The sequence below is a fragment of the Mya arenaria genome, chromosome 17 (genome assembly GCF_026914265.1).
Source record: "Mya arenaria isolate MELC-2E11 chromosome 17, ASM2691426v1".
NCBI classification, from domain to species: Eukaryota; Metazoa; Mollusca; class Bivalvia; order Myida; family Myidae; genus Mya; species Mya arenaria.
Window position 1 is genome coordinate 6081544 of NC_069138.1, and position 20553 is coordinate 6102096.

The following is a 20553-nucleotide window of genomic DNA, read 5'->3' on the forward strand; positions in this document are numbered from 1 at the left end:
GCCTTGTAGTATATTGAAAAGCTTAAGAAAAATGACGCTTGCAGTCGAACTACTTTGCCGTGTAGTATATTGAAAAACTCAAGAAAAATGACGCTGGCAGTCGACCTACTTTGCTGTGTAGTATTTTGAAAAGCTTTAGAAAAATGACGCTTGCAGTCGAACTACTTTGCCGTGTAGTATATTGAAAAATTCAAGAAAAATGACGCTGGCAGTCGACCTACTTTGCCGTGTAGTATATTGAAAAACTCAAGAAAAATGACGCTGGCAGTCGACCTACTTTGCCGCGTAATATATTGAAAAGCTTAAGAAAAATGACGCTGGCAGTCGACCTACTTTGCCGTGTAGTATATTGAAAAACTCAAGAAAAATGACGCTGGCAGTCGACCTTCTTTGCCGTGTAGTATATTAAAAAGCTTAAGAAAAATGACGCTGGCAGTCGACCTACTTTGCCGTGTAGTATATTGAAAAACTCAAGAAAAATGACGCTGGCAGTCGACCTACTTTGCCGTGTAGTATATTGTAAAGCTTAAGAAAAATGACGCTGGCAGTCGACCTACTTTGCCGTGTAGTATATTGAAAAGCTTAGGATAAATGACGCTGGCAGTCGACCTACTTTGCCGTGTAGTATATTGAAAAGCTTAAGAAAAATGACGCTGGCAGTCGACCTACTTTGCCGTGTAGTATATTGAAAAACTAAAGAAAAATGACGCTGGCAGTCGACCTACCTTGCTGTGTAGTATATTGAAAAGCTTAAGAAAAATGATGCTGGCAGTCGACCTACTTTGCCGTGTAGTATATTGAAAAACTCAAGAAAAATGACGCTGGCAGTCGACCTACTTTGCCGTATAGTAAATTGAAAAGCTTAAGAAAAATGACGCTTGCAGTCGAACTAGTTTGTCGTGTAGCATATTGAAAAAATCAAGAAAAATGACGCTGGCAGTCGACCTACTTTGCCGTGTAGTATATTTAAAAACTCAAGAAAAATGACTCTGGCAGCCGACCTACTTTGCCGTGTAGTATATTGAAAAGCTTAAGAAAAATGACGCTGGCAGTCGACCAACTTTGCCGTGTAGTATATTCAAATACTCAAGAAAAATGACGCTGGCAGTCGACCTACTTTGTTGAGTAGTATATTGAAAAGCTTAAGATAAAGCTTAAGAAAAATGACGCTGGCAGTCGACCTACTTTGCCGTGTAGTATATTGAAAAGCTTATAATAAATGACGATAGCAGTCGAACTACTTTGCCGTGTAGTAAATTGAAAAGCTTAAGAAAAATGACGCTGGCAGTCGACCTACTTTGCTGTGTAGTATATTGAAAAGCTTAGGAAAAATGACGCTGGCAGTCGACCTACTTTGCCGTGTAGTATATTGAAAAGCTTAAGAAAAATGACGCTGGCAGTCGACCTACTTTGCCGTGTAGTATATTGAAAAGCTTAGGAAAAATGACGCTTGCAGTCGACCTACTTTGCCTTGTAGTATATTGAAAAGCTTAGGATAAACGACGCTGGCAGTCGACCTACTTTGCCGTGTAATAAATTGAAAAGCTTAAAAAAATGACGCTTGCAGTCGACCTACTTTGCCGTGTAGTATATTGAAAAGCTTAAGGAAAATGACGCTGGCAGTCGACCTACTTTGCCGTGTAGTATATTGAAAAACTAAAGAAAAATGACGCTGGCAGTCGACCTACTTTGCCGTGTAGTATATTGAAAAGCTTAAGAAAAATGACGCTGGCATTCGACCTACTTTGCCGTGTAGTATATTGAAAAACTCAAGAAAAATGACGCTGGCAGTCGACCTACTTTGCCGTATAGTAAATTGAAAAGCTTAAGAAAAATGACGCTTGCAGTCGAACTACTTTGTCGTGTAGCATATTGAAAAAATCAAGAAAAATGACGCTGGCAGTCGACCTACTTTGCCGTGTAGTATATTGAAAAGCTTAGGAAAAATGACGCTTGAAGTCGACATACTTTGCCGTGTAGTATATTGAAAAGCTTAGGAAAAATGACGCTGGCAGTCGACCTACTTTGCCGTGTAGTATATTGAAAAGCTTAGGATAAATGACGCTGGCAGTCGACCTACTTTGCCGTGTAGTATATTGAAAAGCTTAAGAAAAATGACGCTTGAAGTCGACATACTTTGCCGTGTAGTATATTGAAAAGCTTAGGAAAAATGACGCTGGCAGTCGACCTACTTTGCCGTGTAGTATATTGAAAAGCTTAGGATAAATGACGCTGGCAGTCGACCTACTTTGCCGTGTAGTATATTGAAAAGCTTAGGATAAATGACGATGGCAGTCGACCTACTTTGCCGTGTAGTATATTGAAAAGCTTAGGAAAAATGACGCTGGCAGTCGACCTACTTTGTCGTGTAGTATATTGAAAAACTCAAGAAAAATGACGCTGGCAGTCGACCTACTTTGCCGTGTAGTATATTGAAAAACTCAAGAAAAATGACGCTGGCAGTCGACCTACTTTGCCGTGTAGTATATTGAAAAACTCAAGAAAAATGACGCTGGCAGTCGACCTACTTTGCCGTGTAGTATATTGAAAAGCTCAAGAAAAATGACGCTTGCAGTCGACCGACTTTGTCGTGTAGTATATTGAAAAACTCAAGAAAAATGACGCTTGCAGTCGACCTACTTTGCCGTGTAGTATATTGAAAAACTCAAGAAAAATGACGCTGGCAGTCGACCTACTTTGCCGTGTAGTATATTGAAAAGCTTAAGAAAAATGACGCTGGCAGTCGACCTACTTTGCCGTGTAGTATATTGAAAAGCTTAGGATAAATGACGCTGGCAGTCGACCTACTTTGCCGTGTAGTATATTGAAAAGCTTAAAAAAATGACGCTGGCAGTCGACCTACTTTGCCGTGTAGTATATTGAAAAGCTTAAGAAAAATGACGCTGGCAGTCGACCTACTTTGCCGTGTAGTATATTGAAAAACTAAAGAAAAATGACGCTGGCAGTCGACCTACTTTGCCGTGTAGTATATTGAAAAGCTTAAGAAAAATGATGCTGGCAGTCGACCTACTTTGCCGTGTAGTATATTGAAAAACTCAAGAAAAATGACGCTGGCAGTCGACCTACTTTGCCGTATAGTAAATTGAAAAGCTTAAGAAAAATGACGCTTGCAGTCGAACTACTTTGTCGTGTAGCATATTGAAAAAATCAAGAAAAATGACGCTGGCAGTCGACCTACTTTGCCGTGTAGTATATTTAAAAACTCAAGAAAAATGACGCTGGCAGCCGACCTACTTTGCCGTGTAGTATATTGAAAAGCTTAAGAAAAATGACGCTGGCAGTCGACCTACTTTGCCGTGTAGTATATTCAAATACTCAAGAAAAATGACGCTGGCAGTCGACCTACTTTGTTGAGTAGTATATTGAAAAGCTTAAGATAAAGCTTAAGAAAAATGACGCTGGCAGTCGACCTACTTTGCCGTGTAGTATATTGAAAAGCTTATAATAAATGACGATAGCAGTCGAACTACTTTGCCGTGTAGTAAATTGAAAAGCTTAAGAAAAATGACGCTGGCAGTCGACCTACTTTGCCGTGTAGTATATTGAAAAGCTTAGGAAAAATGACGCTGGCAGTCGACTACTTTGCCGTGTAGTATATTGAAAAGCTTAAGAAAAATGACGCTGGCAGTCGACCTACTTTGCCGTGTAGTATATTGAAAAGCTTAGGAAAAATGACGCTTGCAGTCGACCTACTTTGCCGTGTAGTATATTGAAAAGCTTAGGATAAATGACGCTGGCAGTCGACCTACTTTGCCGTGTAGTAAATTGAAAAGCTTAAAAAAATGACGCTGGCAGTCGACCTACTTTGCCGTGTAGTATATTGAAAAGCTTAAGAAAAATGACGCTGGCAGTCGACCTACTTTGCCGTGTAGTATATTGAAAAACTCAAGAAAAATGACGCTGGCAGTCGACCTACTTTGCCGTGTAGTATATTGAAAAGCTTAAGAAAAATGACGCTGGCAGTCGACCTACTTTGCCGTGTAGTATATTGAAAAACTCAAGAAAAATGACGCTGGCAGTCGACCTACTTTGCCGTATAGTAAATTGAAAAGCTTAAGAAAAATGACGCTTGCAGTCGAACTACTTTGTCGTGTAGCATATTGAAAAACTCAAGAAAAATGACGCTGGCAGTCGACCTACTTTGCCGTGTAGTATATTGAAAAGCTTAGGAAAAATGACGCTTGAAGTCGACCTACTTTGCCGTGTAGTATATTGAAAAGCTTAGGAAAAATGACGCTGGCAGTCGACCTACTTTGCCGTGTAGTATATTGAAAAGCTTAGGATAAATGACGCTGGCAGTCGACCTACTTTGCCGTGTAGTATATTGAAAAGCTTAGGATAAATGACGATGGCAGTCGACCTACTTTGCCGTGTAGTATATTGAAAAGCTTAGGAAAAATGACGCTGGCAGTCGACCTACTTTGTCGTGTAGTATATTGAAAAACTCAAGAAAAATGACGCTGGCAGTCGACCTACTTTGCCGTGTAGTATATTGAAAAACTCAAGAAAAATGACGCTGGCAGTCGACCTACTTTGCCGTGTAGTATATTGAAATACTCAAGAAAAATGACGCTGGCAGTCGACCTACTTTGCCGTGTAGTATATTGAAAAGCTCAAGAAAAATGACGCTTGCAGTCGACCGACTTTGTCGTGTAGTATATTGAAAAACTCAAGAAAAATGACGCTTACAGTCGACCTACTTTGCCGTGTAGTATATTGAAAAACTCAAGAAAAATGACGCTGGCAGTCGACCTACTTTGCCGTGTAGTATATTGAAAAGCTCAAGAAAAATGACGCTGGCAGTCGACCTACTTTGTCGTGTAGTATATTGAAAAACTCAAGAAAAATGACGCTGGTAGTCGATCTACTTTGCCGTGTAGTATATTGAAAACCTCAAGAAAAATGACGCTGGCAGTCGACCTACTTTGCCGTGTAGTATATTGAAAAGCTCAAGAAAAATGACGCTGGCAGTCGACCTACTTTGCCGTGTAGTATATTGAAAAGCTTAGGATAAATGACGCTGGCAGTCGACCTACTTTGCCGTGTAGTATATTGAAAAACTCAAGAAAAATGACGCTGGCACTCGACCTACTTTGCCGTGTAGTATATTGAAAAACTCAAGAAAAATGACGCTGGCAGTCGACCTACTTTGCCGTGTAGTATATTGAAAAACTCAAGAAAAATGACGCTGGCAGTCGACCTACTTTGCCGTGTAGTATATTGAAAAACTCAAGAAAAATGACGCTGGCAGTCGACCCACTTTGCCGTGTAGTATATTAAAACTCAAGAAAAATGACGCTGGCAGTCGACCTACTTTGCCGTGTAGTATATTCAAAAGCTCAAGAAAAATGACGCTGGCAGTCGACTACTTTGTCGTGTAATATATTGAAAAGCTTAAGAAAAATGACGCTGGCAGTCGACCTACTATGCCGTGTAGTATATTGAAAAGCTTAGGAAAAATGACGCTGGCAGTCGACCTACTTTGCCGTGTAGTATATTGAAAAGCTTAAGAAAAATGACGCTTGCTGTCGAACTACTTTGCCGTGTAGTATATTGAAAAACTCAAAAAAAATGACGCTTGCAGTCGACCTACTTTGCCGTGTAGTATATTGAAAAGCTTAGGAAAAATGACGCTGGCAGTCGACCTACTTTGCCGTGTAGTATATTGAAAAGCTTAGGAAAAATGACGCTGGCAGTCGACCTACTTTGCCGTGTAGTATATTGAAAAGCTTAGGAAAAATGACGCTGGCAGTCGACCTACTTTGTTGTGTAGTATATTGAAAAGCTTAAGAAAAATGACGCTTGCTGTCGACCTACTTTGACATGTAGTATATTGAAAAGCTTAAGATGTTGCACACGATGGCATGGGACCACATATATTTTTACTTTAGGTTTCATATAGACACTTACTTGGCTTTTTCACAAATAGCAGCCCGAATTGAAAAAAACAAAACAACAACAACAAGTCATTAATTGCTGTAGAATATTCCCAGACAGAACATTTTACCACAAGAAAACATAAGGTTAACCATTGCCGTGTCTCACAAAATTGTGTAGAAATACATGACCTTGAGGTCAAGACAGAAAAGGCCAATTTACACAGCACAGTTCCACAGGCAACGACACTGACTGCCTATTTTCATGGAGGCTGCCATTTTTTTGGCGCAAGATTTGGAGATTCGGTTTCTGAAGACCTAATATCCGCCTACACGGCTGAATTATATAAGTACTCCACTTGTGGTTTGTCTATGAACTTTTAAGGATATCGTCTTACGGTAATCCATCCACCGTTTACACAAATAATTGCTACTGGTTAAGTTTCATTTAAAAAAAGAGTTAAATTAAAATACTTTTTTATATTTTTTACAGAGATCTTGTTTTATATAGACATTTTTATTTTAAAAACAAATTGATAACAGTGCTATATAATCATAGTAAAATTTTGTTTTATTATCTTCAGTGTAGTTTATCATAACAATATATAGCGTCATTATGATGTTGTTCCGAAATAAATTCCATGCAAAATAATAGTATGGTTAATCAATAAAAACTTTTAAACATACAAAATATATCGATGTTAAATTCTAAAATAAAAAAATAAAAATAAACATTATTAAAAGTTAAAGATGGATGGTTAACCTTAAGCTACAAAATGATCTAAGATATTTAATAAATACCGCCAAAGGTACATAACTTCGAGACGTATTATGACGGCTAAATAAAAGTAAAATTAAGATACCCTTGTTTACTTCCGCTATCATACACAAATATTTCTGACCACGATCGACCTCGAGTTTATCTCTTGTCGATTTAAAATCTAGCACGCGTGTATAAGTAGTGTAACACGGATACAAGGATATAAAATCTTACAATTTAGTACAAAGGAAATATCGGTTAACACACAGGTGAGGGGACGATTTCATCATATTTAAATTTGTGTGTATTTGTATGTGTATATTTTATGTAATATGTACATTTCTGTTTTATTCTTTCATAACTTAAGATTCCGTTTTAAAACTGATTTATGAATTATGCAATATATTGTATTGTTTGATAGTATATTGTATTCTTCAGATATGGAGAAATGAATGTTTACAGTCTGAGTCATGTGAAATAACAATGACATACATTCCTATCCTATCCTATTTTCGTTTTTGTCTATTCAATTGTCAATGACATAATACATGTCGTTTAGAATAAAATCTGTACATGTTAGCACAGACCTCAATTTATCAATGCTCCATCTATTTATAGACTGCGTCAAATGCATGCATTTTAAGCGTATTTTATTACTTTTCTTCTCCGATATTGACATGCACATTAAATTTTGATGATTAAAGGTGAGTGCCAGGTGAACAATCCGCTAGTGGACCCCCCCCCCATATTATTTCAATGTCACACTGATTACTAAACACAGGGTTATAATGCAAGCGTCTAACTGAATATATTAATACGCCAATTTAACTTGTAACAATTAACCTGAATTGCAATGAAATAGAACCTCTGTTTTAACGATTATCAATTATACTGAATTACGCTTTATGGAACCATTTACTATATAGTATGATCTCGGACATTTAAAAGGGTTAAAAATAACTTCATCTGTAACACAATAACTTAGATTGTTGAATCGGGATCATTCTTTGCATCGTTTAAATGTGTTTAAATTATGTAATTTTCGATCAACTATTATTCTCCCTTTTAATACAACCATACAGTACAAATATCACGTGCGTTTCGCCAGAAAAAAAATGTCAACTCCCAGTCGACGCAAGCTTCTTATCGACACCGATGCCGGTGTTGACGATGCCCAAGCGATCCTGATGGCATTGAAGAGCCCGGATGTTGACGTCATCGGAATTACGTGCGTCGCCGGAAATGCTGACGCGATGCAAGTCGGGAAAAATGTGTTGAGAGTGTTACAAGTTGTGAATCGACTTGACGTAAGTGTTTGTTACAAAGAAAATATTTATGAGATCAATTACTGCTTGGGGTTCCTCTAACACAATTAACTGATTTTGCCTATTGAAGGGGTGGGTCCACGAATATTTGTTTGAAGGGCGTAGCTCAAAACATACAATTGCTAACTAAAATGGGGCTTTTCATGATGGTGTATTCTACAGTTAAGTGCTATATCTGCATTTGTCCTTAAGTTGGATGACGCCCTTCCCCTACGTGTGTGTACGTTTATGTCACGACGCAACTGGACGATCTAGCAATGGGCGTTGGCTCAAGTGAGAGAATGAGTCTTGTTAGTTTGTGTGCCGTTGTGAACCGACAATATGGTACAATTGTAAGAGCTTCTCTGGTTCTTAAACGTGTACTTGTGCACTTGCGCATAGCTATGTCATATTAGCGTTCTTCCCGGAAAACGGTTAGGTTTTAAGTATTGAGGCAGGGGATCGAACCTGCGTCCCCTAGATAGACAGTAAAATGGGGATTTCCATTAAGACACTGTTCTGCATCGTACACCTTAATATTTGTAGATACCAGTGTATATCGGATGTAACGAACCTTTGCTTGGTGACAAAAAAGAAACCAGTGATTACCACGGTTCGGATGGCTTCGGTGACGTCCCGGATCCCGAGGCCCCGGATGATAGCCTACTCGAATCAGAACACGCCGTTAATGCGCTAATGAGACTTTCCAAGAAACATGAAGGTATGGCAAGCTAAAAGCGCAAATAAAAGTGAATATGAAAAAGTAGATAACCTTTTTAGTGGTTGAATGCTTTCTGAAATCCAGACGAACTTACCTATCTGGAGTGGTACAAAAAGGTCTGAATTCGATCTAAGATTGATGTAACTAATCGGATTGTAAGGTAAAAATAACCTACCGATACAGTGAATGAAGTCAATGATGTATGACCATAAGATTGACTTATTTTGCATATTGAATACCTGTTACCTCCCCTGTTCAATGTCTCTTAAAAGTAAAGGAGGAGAGGGGAAGGTGTACTTTGCACTGTTCAATAACATCAGTCAGGTTAAATAACCAGTGAAGTATTCATTTTAAACCTTTCAGTCTTTATCTAGTGCAGATAATCTACTTTTGTTTTGAGCCCGGATTATTAAAAATAGTAGAAACGACCCACTACCAACCGCGGAATGAAATCAAGCAACACATATGAAAGACAAAAACACACACTAGCATTAGGAATGACATATATGTATTGGGTCAATTGTTTAGAACTTTGTTAACAGTATCCCAATCCTGAAAATTGATTGTCAAATTTGTCCAAAGCCTTCTGAAGGCAAGAATCAAAATCAAACATTTCAATACTTTGTTTATGTTATCAAAAGGGTCTACTTATAATAAATAAGTGATCGCAGGCGGTCCTATCACGTTTTCTGTTATCTTCAAGGTATATCATTAAGCTTGCTGGAGATTGCCGAGTTGTTACGATTGTATAGGGGCTTGCTATATCGCTTATAGCGCAAGATAACAGTCTTTGTGGCAGCTGAGATAAACATCATCATTTTTGATAATGGTGATTAAAACTTATTAAGAGTGCTACTCTGACATTGTCCTGTTTTCAGGGGAGTTATCTCTTGTGTGCCTTGCACCCCTTACAAATATTGCAATGGCTATCAGAATGGATCCCGGCATCGGCTCACGACTAAAACACTGCTACATCATGGGCGGGAACCATCATGGTGAGAATTCATGTTTGGGCAATATATGCCTAGTATTAATGAAAGGCAAAAATTATTCTTTGTTTCCACTAACAACTCCAAAAATAATATACATTTATCAGTTTAAATCACTATTGTAGAATATTTTAAATATTACTAAAACATGCACATTTTAGAGGATATTACGAATAAAATCTAATCTACGGCGAAAAAAAAAAGGTTTGGGTCGGAAAGGAAAAAATGGGTTCGGTCGGGTTAGTAGACACAAACATTTTTTTGCGCGAAATAGGGTTTAAGGAAGACATATGGTGATGCCCGCATGAGATCCGGACTCCACATATTATCTGATTGTGAAAATCGAATGTTGTTGTTGTTTTTATGTCTGCATTTTTTTTGTTTAAAATATTCAACATTATTATTAATAAGATATATGCAAGATATTATGACGTCATTTAAATCAAACAGAATATGTGGCTCTATGCGCATGCGCAGTTACAGCAATTAACGTAATCATGAAGAGTCGTTTTATAAGCAATAAGTAACGATTCTTTATAAATAAGAAACCTAGCATTTTAAAAAATGGTCCTTGATATAAAACGCAGAATGCATATAGATATGGTAGCGCAGATAAGATTGCCGAATACGTTAGTAACATACACAAAGATGGTATTGGAATACGCAGATAACGCAGATATTGTGTGTATTTGTCTCAAGTCAGTAGCTTATCAATGAGAATTTTAATGTCAATAAAAGACATCTACACTGAAATACATGCACAGTATACCGGCGACATTTATGCCGCGCATCAACTTTCCCTTGTAATGTATATGATGGGTCCATATATGTATGTGATATGACGTATTCTTGTACTGTTTTAGGGAAAGGGAACATGACAGTCGCCGCGGAGTTTAATTTCTATTTTGATCCTGAGGCCGCTTACGTTGTCTTGAATCAACTAAAGGCGCACATTACCATTGTCACGTGGGAGACTTGTATGGAACATTCCATTCCATGGGTAAATATTACGATATAGTTAAAGGCAGCTTAATTTACTTTTATAATATCAAAAATCATTTCGATGCGACGAACTTGTATTAAATATCACACAATAAAAAAAATCTAGATAGAAAATGGTCATATACAGAGTTAGGAAATGGCTAAGATCGAATGATTTAATTTAAGATGTACTTGGTACAAGTGCAATTGTACAGTTTTATATATAAAAAGCTAGACTATTCGAGGAATAAGGAGAGCTAAACTACCCACCCTGGCGTCAGCGTCACACCTTGGTAAAGGTTTTGCACATAAGCACCTTTAGGTCATTATCTCAGCAATTGCATCATGTATTGCATTAAAACTTTATATATGTATTCCTAACTATCCAAACTACTTAATTAATCAAGATACGATAACACTTATGCAAATTAGTGGTCTTTATAATTTGACTTAGGAATTCTGGTTAAGGTTTTTGCTTGTAAGCTTTCATAGGTTAATATCTCAGCAACTACTTGATGTATTGTTTTGAGACTTTATACAACGCTACTCAACCATCCAACCAACTTAAATAACCAAGTTAGATAACTCTTTTTTGCATAAAATGCTAAATATGGCCGTTTATTGTTTTACTTCAAAATTCTGGTAACCACATTTTTGTCAATATCGCAGCAAATACAACATGTATTGCATTGCAACTTAAGACTTGGGTTCCCAACTTTCCAACATCCTTAATTGATCAAGTCAGTAAACTCTACCATGCATATAGTGCAAATTATTGTTCTTTATTATTCAACATAGAAATTCTGGGTAAGGTTTTTAACGCATGTCAGCACACATAGGTTAATAGTTAAGCAACTGCTTGATGTATTGCATTGAGACTTTAAACAACGGAATTCAACCATCCTACTCGAAAAACCAAGTTAGATTATTGTGTTTTGCAAATGATGGCCCTTAATTATTCGCCTTATAAATTCTGGATAAGGTTTTGCATGTAACAACACTAAAGCCATTATCTCAGCAAATACAGCATGGATTGCATTGAAACTTTATACATGTGCTCCAAACCATTCAGCCTTCTTAATTTATCAAGAACGGTAACATTTTCCTGCATATGATATCAATTTTGGCCCTTTATTATTCAACTTAGCAATTATGGTTAATGTTTTGCATGTTAGAACATGTAAGTCAATAACTCAGCAACTACTTTTTGTATTGCATTGAAACTTTAAACAATCAAGTATGATAACTCTAATTGCATATAATACAAAATTTGTCCCTTTATTATTTGACTTATAAATTCTGGATAAGGTTCTGCATTTAATCATTTTTTTACAGTGATCCATGCATGTTTCACTAAAATTTTGCGATTCTTACCTTAAAAGCGGCGGAATAGTCGAGCGTGCTGTCTCTGTGTCAGCTCTAGTTAGTGTTTTTATTCTAAGAATAAAACTGTACATTCTGGTGGCTTGAAATTAATTAATGCAAATGTGTGTTTGTGTGTGTGTGTGTGTGTGTGTGTGTTGGACGAATGATGATGATGATGACGACGACGGCGACGACGGCAACGACGACAACGACGAAGATGACGACAACGATGATGATGATGATGATGGTTTTATATATCAATGCATTATTTTGATAGGATGATTTTATGGCTTTGAAAAAATGCTACTGCAAGACAGCTGTTGGAAAGTTTGTGTCCATGCTTGAAGAAAATGTGATAAAATCGTTTTATCAAACACTGCGTGATTCTGGTATCGATAAAAGCTACGAAGTTGTGGATCAGTTTGCAATCGCGGCAGCCATATTTGATGATGTCATCATTTCACAAGAACTTGTTAACTCAACCGTTGAACTTACTTCAGGTTTATGTCGAGGTCAAATGGTTGTTGATTGGTCAAATGTGTTAAAGAGAAATCCTAATGTCAATGTAGTACTTAAAATTGATATGAACAAAATCCTAGATTCGTACGAGAATATGCTAAAATAGTATGTAGAATAATGTGCAAATTCAATGGCTTTGTTGGCCAAATAAATTGTGTTTCAAAGTTTCATCTGTTGTAGGAGTTTTATTCCAACATTCGTGACAAAGGCGGGGATGTTTGCAATTTTCTCTCAAAAATAGAAAAGAAATCATGTGAATACGCCAAGAAACAAAAGTGGGCTACTTTCATGCCCGCGGATGAATATCTTATAGCATGTGTTCTGAGGCCCGACGTCATTAAAACCTGCTGTGACGTTTACGCAACTGTGGAAGTTAAGGGGCATTACACGTGGGGACAGATGGTCGTCGACTGGCAAAAAGTCCTGAAAAGACCCAACAATGTGTGCGTTGTAACAGATATAAACCAGGATGTATTTGAAGGAATGTTAGCAGACCTATTTATAAACAAGGACACACACCGCAGGACATGATTTGTCCAATCTTTTGAGACGTCTCAATTACAAACATCCTTGTTCACATTAGAAAAAAGGAATGTCTGATGAAATAGCTGTGTTTCACCCATCACTGGTACGAACATTGAGGTTCTTATTGTTGAATATATTCTTATACATATGTTTGTTAATCAGTGGACAAAATAATTGCCTTTGACTTTCAAGCAAGTTAGTCTACAAAGTACTTCATCAAGGCCTCCGAAAGTGTGCCGCATTTGTGACTAGATGGCTGTCACATAAATGTGTGTGTGTTTAGTTTGATTATGAATATAGTAATAAACATTATATAATTATTTTGTATACTGAATTAAGATTCAGTTGTTGTCTTATGATGTGTATATTTGTTTAATCATTTATTTGTTCGCCAAAGATTATTTTATCTACGATTTATTTTGTCATATAAATTTGATCATTGGCGATTGATTCCTAATCAAATAGGTTTGTACAAGCGTAAGTTATACCGTACCGTTCATAGATAAACAATAAAAAAATATTTCTTAATTGATATAATTTAGAAAGTTATATGAAAGTATATAGATATAGTTGTATAGACTGTATTAATAAACTTACTTATACATCTGTTTCGCCATATATGCATATGTAAGCCTTTGTATTACATGTATATATAAACGTTTGTATTAGACTAATTTGATCACGGGTCATATTGGCCAATCTCAAATATGTATTGTGCTATAAACGTCTTTGGAATATGTTTTTCACTTCTTTCTTCTATTCACACTGTCTTCCTGAGGTATAGAGGGGATTCTAGGGAACATTAATATCAGGGACATCAATATCAGGGACATCAATATCAGGGACATCAATAGCAGGGACATCAATATCAGGGACATCAATATCAGGGACATTAATATCAGGGACATCAATATCAGGGACATCAATATCAGGGACATCAATATCAGGGACATCAATATCAGGGACATCAATATCAGGGACATCAATATAAGGGACATTAATAGCAGGGACATCAATATCAGGGACATCAATATCAGGGACATCAATATCAGGGACATCAATATCAGGGACATCAATATCAGGGACATCAATATCAGGGACATCAATATCAGGGACATCAATATCAGGGACATCAATATCAGGGACATCAATAGCAGGGACATCAATATCAGGGATATCAATATCAGGGACATCAATATCAGGGATATCAATATCAGGGACATCAATATTAGGGACATCAATATCAGGGACATCAATATCAGGGACATCAATATCAGGGACATCAATAGCAGGGACATCAATATCAGGTACATCAATATCAGGGATATCAATATCAGGGACATCAATATCAGGGACATCAATAGCAGGGACATCAATATCAGGGACATCAATAGCAGGGACATCAATATCAGGGACATCAATAGCAGGGACATCAATATCAGGGACATCAATATCAGGGACATCAATATCAGGGACATCAATATCAGGGACATCAATATCAGGGACATCAATATCAGGGATATTTTTTTAATAAACTCCTTTCAAGTATATTATCAGACAACTCAGGGATGGCCAAAAATGCGTCAACATACGATAGTCGCCATTGTGTTCATCACTGATGTACTACAACACATAGCTAAATTCCATAGTTAAACTAATGATAGAAATTTATAGGGGAAATATCCTTGTTCTGTTATGAGTCATCCATTGTACATAGTTTTTTATTAGAAATAATAGCTGTTTTTTTTTATAGTTTTTACTATGTCAGTGCATTTAAAAATGTGAAAAATAGAAATTTATGTATATATATATAAACGTTGCATGACGTTAAACGTAGCAAAGAGCAAACTTGTTGATCAATGCAAACACAGTTTGAAGATTAAACTACTACGTTCAATTAATTATAAACACCATGATACATTGCTGCAGGAAATGTATTTCCAAATGTGATTTCTCGATTAAAACTGTAATAGATATCACATTTCTCCCAGCTCAGATAAGTAGATCCAATAATTTAACCGTGCTAGAAATTCTTATCTTGCCCACGGGCGAAGATAAAATGCCCGTATGGAACTCCTTTTTAATAGTCACCACATTGTAATTACCTACCTTGTTAATTGACCCATTGGCTGGCAATATTTTATAGAAATGTACATTTTTACTGAAATGGTCATGTCCGAAATGCCACCATCCTAACTGATGACAAATACCTTGCTCTATTGTGGACAAAAACAAGCTGAACAAGGCATTGTTATTGCCTCTTTCCCCCATAGCAGTTGTTTCATCAGGCCCTTGAGCATGTTCAGGCATATGATGTAGCTACTCTTGTTACCAGAGATAAACATAAGGTTTCCAACCATCGTAATACTTTTGGGTCTAGGTCTGTCTGTAGGTCCATTAAATGCAGGGTTATGGAATGATGTTGAGGTCGATGTCAAGCTTTGTGATCGTTGTGATAGCGAGTACCTTTTCATGTTTTCTGATCACTACAATATTCCTGAATTATTTCCCTTTCACGTACAGTATGTGTAGCTTTCTATTGAATTTGGACACTAATAAACTAATACCATGGTAGGCATTCACCTTGTTACAGACACCAAGAGCGAGTTGTACCTGAGTCTCAAGTAACTGAATTACCGACCTTAGGGATGATAAAGGCCAACCCGTTCCATAGAAGGAGAAACTTCTGACAACGTCAAATCGTCTGACATGGCCCACAGACTAGGGAAACCCTGGAGCTTGCAAAACACCTTATAAACATGACATTTCCCCCTGCGTGACGCTGATGTTTTTAAGTAAGATTCTCTGCATTTCAGTTTTCATTTGTAAAATAACTAAGATGTGCTAAATACTTAAATATGCATTGGAAATTAACGTCTGACTGATTTTCTCTGACGTACTTGTTGCTGGGATTGGTTACCTATACAATGTACCTATGTCTCGTGTGTATCATCAAGAAAACATATACAACTTCTAGTATGACATACAATAATCAACTTAATCATTAAAGCGAAGGTTTATTCAATCATCAGTTTGTACCCGTTGTTTAAAAGACTTACTGTTAAGGAAAAGAAAGAGTTTTAAACACTACTTAACATCTTCAATTTAACCAGATTACATAAGATTACATTTGCGATACAAAAGCGAAATTTATCATTGATAATTAATTACATCAAATGATAGTCAAGTATTTGTAGAAGGAGATAAGAGTTATAGTGATTATGGTGAGGTGTACAACCAAGGGGCTTGAGAGTTATCTCCTTTTGCAAGTATATTTATCTGCATTTTAACTTCCGATGTATTCATACATTTATCATTATGCATTTCTAAAACTGTAAAATATACAGTGTTAACATTTTAAGTAAAATATAACTTTATAGTTTCGCAGTACAAAATGGATTGTTAATATATTGCAGTGCTATTATGTTTCTATTCATGTTATCTTTCACCGTTGCATCAAATGCTTGAACGCTAGTTCAAGTAATATTTTCGATAACCAACATTGTCGGGTACGAAGTACGGCTCATGCATGTGGATTTTGCATAAGGTGTAAGACATATCGATATTGTGGCAATCGGTTATTATTAAAAAGAACTCGGGTAGCTTGACTTACAATTAAGCCAAGTACATTGTATTTTAAATGTGCTATAACCATAACTGCAATTATCTCTAGCCCTGTTGTTTAATATAAACATAGTGTTTACCAACCGAATATCCAAAAACAAGTTTCCATGAGTGTTCATGATCGCTACTAAAAATATTGATATTTTTATTTCATTTCAGATATATATTTATCGTATACTCTTATCAAATCAAAATCATGGGAAAATATGATCATTTTCTATAGAATGTTTAACGTGCGCTTCAAAATTACCTTAAGCAAACAAACTGAAGTAGCTAACATAATGTGATATCGAATACGTATCGTTCACACGGATCAACTGTTTCATAAATGTTATTCACATTGTGGTTTAAATGCAACCCTCCCTTAAATAAGATTTTGTCATATGAAATACTTGATTGTGTTAATGAAAGCGTTAAATTTGATACCGTGCGAATCACATTAACATACATTCATTTCATAGTGTCTGCTACCCATTGCTGACTGACTTGCTTAACTTTAATTTGATGTATTGCGGGAATTAAATACGTTCACTCCGATTGTATATTATTTGACTCTTCTGAATATTTGAAACAACATAAAATACGTCCATAGTCAGAATGACTAGTACGTACGTGATTACGGATTGTATTGTGTTAATTATATGTGTCACATTATGCTCCAATTGTTCCACAAATGACGTTAAAAATATTGTAAGAAACTATGGAAATAACTGTGTAGTGAACGGATGCAAATGCTACGGAAAACTTATGGAGTGCGAAGAAGAAATTCCTATGTATATTCCAAATTGAATAACTAACGTAACCATAACAGATTTGAAATGCGATGAAAGTTTGTCTCCTGAAACTTTTCATAATCAATCATGGGGGAAAATAACGACATTAGATCTTTCGTGGCAAGAAGAATCGGGGAATACTTTGTTTATAAAAAATGATACATTTAAAAAAATGAAAACTTTACAAACCCTTGGATTGCATGTTCGGGGCTGCCCAGTTCTTCACATATATCAGTTGGAACACGGAGCGTTCAATGGATTGGAAAGTCTTGTGGAATTAAATGTTTCCAACAATGAACGATTTTCATTCGATGTTTTCAGCATGATACTAAATACGGAAACAGCATTTCCATGTTTGAAAACACTGTTGATGAACGAGTTTATCCTTCCAAACGAACAAATTCCGATTAATTTGAATAATAGTGTTTTGACTGCACTTGGTCGGCGAAATTTGACCCGTTTAGAAGCAAATGGTAATTTTTTATATGCTCTTGACTTGGACCCGACCAACATAATATTCAACTACCTTGACATATTGTCTCTGAAAAATGTGCAAGTACCCCAAATCGATTTTGGAAACTTGACAAGTGATGACCATTATAGGTCAGTCCGCATGGTTGACATTTCTGAAAGTCGATTACCAGTAAAATTCAATGTTTCGGTTAAGACGGCCGATTTGACACTAAAACGCATACGGCATTTGGAAACACTCATATCAGACAATATATATTTTGGAAGTTCTAGCATACATTTTGATTCTAACCTGATTATTAATACGCTGAACATTACCTTTTCTCTTAAAACACTAAGCTTACGATGGAACAAGGTCAAAACCATTCGGTTCGAAGTTGAAACCAATATAACATTCGGTTTACAAAGTTTGGATCTTCAGTTTAATGAAATTGAGTATTTTGATCTTCCTTATATATTTGATTGTACGCTTTCCACCCTGTTACTTGCTCACAATAATCTGTATATCATGCTTCAAAGCCACACGGAACAGTTTACGCAAATGTTTAAACATATGTTCAATCTACAAGTGGTGGATATGTCATACAATAATCTACCTTACATTCCAAAGACAATGTTTAAACACAACATAAATCTAAGCCAGATTTACTTAAGCCATAACAACTTGATGCAGTTCTATCAAACAGTTGTTTTACCTTGCAGACAAGTTGACCTAGTATATAATGACATTGAATACTTAGATGATACGAGCATAAGTTGGTTTGAGAGAATCAACGTCAAACAGAATGGATCACTACAGTTACACATTGACTCCAATCCTTTACAATGCATATGTCCACGTATTAATTTCGTTCACTGGTTGCTGACTTCAGAATTTGTTATCCATCGAAACTTAATGTGTTCGATAGACGGGGTCCAAACGCAAGTTAACAAAGATACCTATGCAAAGCTACAAAGCGACTGCAACATCAACATGATCAATAGCATGTATATCATAATACCCAGCATAACAATTGGTACTTTAATTGTAGCAATAGTAGGCGCTAAATTGGGGAAGCGAGTTCTCGACAGACACAAAACTAAAAGGAATGCTAGAAGTGTTCGCACACAGCTCATGAACGGTTGTTTCAAGCTTCGATTTTTGTCGTTTCTTATCTACAGCGACAGTGATTCAGTGATAGTGCTTGAACACCTCTGGCCTTTATTAACGAACTCTTTTAAGGAAGAAGTAGGAGATGTTGAAACCGAGGTTTTGAAATTTGTCGGCATTGGTGATAGACACTTTCGTCCTGGATACGGCATCATGGATGAAGTGAATAGATGTTTTAATGACACAGCAGTCATCTTGGCAGTTGTATCAAATGCCTTCTGTGAAAGCCTATTTTGCAAAAACGAGCTTGATTATGCAATTATATTAAAGAAGCGTGTTGTTTTACTCTTTGTGGAGAAAATATCGGAAGAATCTATGCCTGCCTGCGTGCGACACCTTTTCAACAAGAATGTTCGGGTGAAGATTGAATTGAAAGATGCCGAAATACAGGTTACACCTCACTTGGATGACGTGTGCTCTGCCATTCTCAGTTTAGCATATTGATTCGAATGTGTGCCGTTTTCATTTTAATGGCAAAGAGCAATCAGAAAAGCTAAAAGACTTGTTTTGAATGTCATTTGTGTCACATTTTCGTCATAAAATGTATTCAACCATAGTTTTCTGTCTATGAAAGTTATTTCTGTATAATTAAATGTATATGAGTGCCTTGTTACAGCTATTTTAAGAATTTCCCTCTTGTCAAGTATTTCTTTTAAAAACGCACGAGTTCCTGGTTTATAAATGAACGGTTCATTAAAGGAATGAACGATACATGACCTATGCAATGAAAGTCCTATGATATCCCATAATCTATTTAGTGTTTAATGGATGACATTTTTTTCCACACTAAGTTACTATAAAGGTCAATAATATTATGTTTTACAAAGTTTAATAATATTTAATTTTAAAATTTTCAAAGAGAAGTTCTGGCTATTTAGTTATTTCATTATGTTGGTGAGAATGTTATAACGATTCATTTATCTAATATTAATACTCAAATTTCATGTCATGGTGTACGTGAAGCTTTGTAGCCAGCCCAGAGTATGAATTCGTAATGTGTTGTGCGCAAGCGAACATCGGAATGAAGCATGCCTGTGACAATAATATGTATATATAACAGTATAAATTTGTATAATCAAAAGCATAAAAGAGTATCTTTTAGGATTTTAATCTTAGTAATTTTAGCAAAGAGTATTCTTGTACACAGAAGTAAAATTTAAGTGTTAGGCCACAACAAATTGATCAGTTGTTCTACGGATTTTGCCAAAAAAAGTAGGAGCGAGCGAGCGAAAAAAAACAACTTTTTTTTTAATTTATGGCAATTCAGAGGCGAACGCAAAGCGAAAAATTAAAAAGTTTATTTCTTACCAAATGTATAATACACATTGCAAACAGTTTCTCAGTTATGAATGGAAATGTTTTGATTGTATCACATGAAAATCTGTCTCAATATTTAACAAATGGCAATAAGATCCAGTGCTTTACTATTAACTTCAATTTGAACGTGGATATATTGTTAAGACAACATTCCTCA

At 36.3% G+C, this 20553-nt stretch overlaps 1 protein-coding gene across 3 annotated transcripts; it reads left to right on the forward strand.

The window, feature by feature from the left end:
* The first annotated feature begins 6785 nt into the window (after nucleotides 1-6785).
* Nucleotides 6786-13800, forward strand: LOC128224373 (inosine-uridine preferring nucleoside hydrolase-like). 3 transcript variants are annotated; one of them, XM_052934193.1, is made up of 6 exons: nucleotides 6786-6926; nucleotides 7740-7964; nucleotides 8508-8682; nucleotides 9561-9677; nucleotides 10535-10671; nucleotides 12717-13800. In XM_052934193.1, the coding sequence occupies exons 2-6, from the start codon at nucleotides 7773-7775 to the stop codon at nucleotides 13065-13067; spliced, it is 972 nt and encodes a 323-aa protein (XP_052790153.1). In that variant the 5' UTR covers nucleotides 6786-6926; nucleotides 7740-7772; the 3' UTR covers nucleotides 13068-13800. The 3 variants fall into 3 exon arrangements, with proteins under 3 accessions (XP_052790153.1, XP_052790154.1, XP_052790156.1); XM_052934194.1 differs by having other exon boundaries at nucleotides 7766-7964; XM_052934196.1 differs by having other exon boundaries at nucleotides 12295-12844.
* The last annotated feature ends 6753 nt before the right edge of the window (nucleotides 13801-20553 follow it).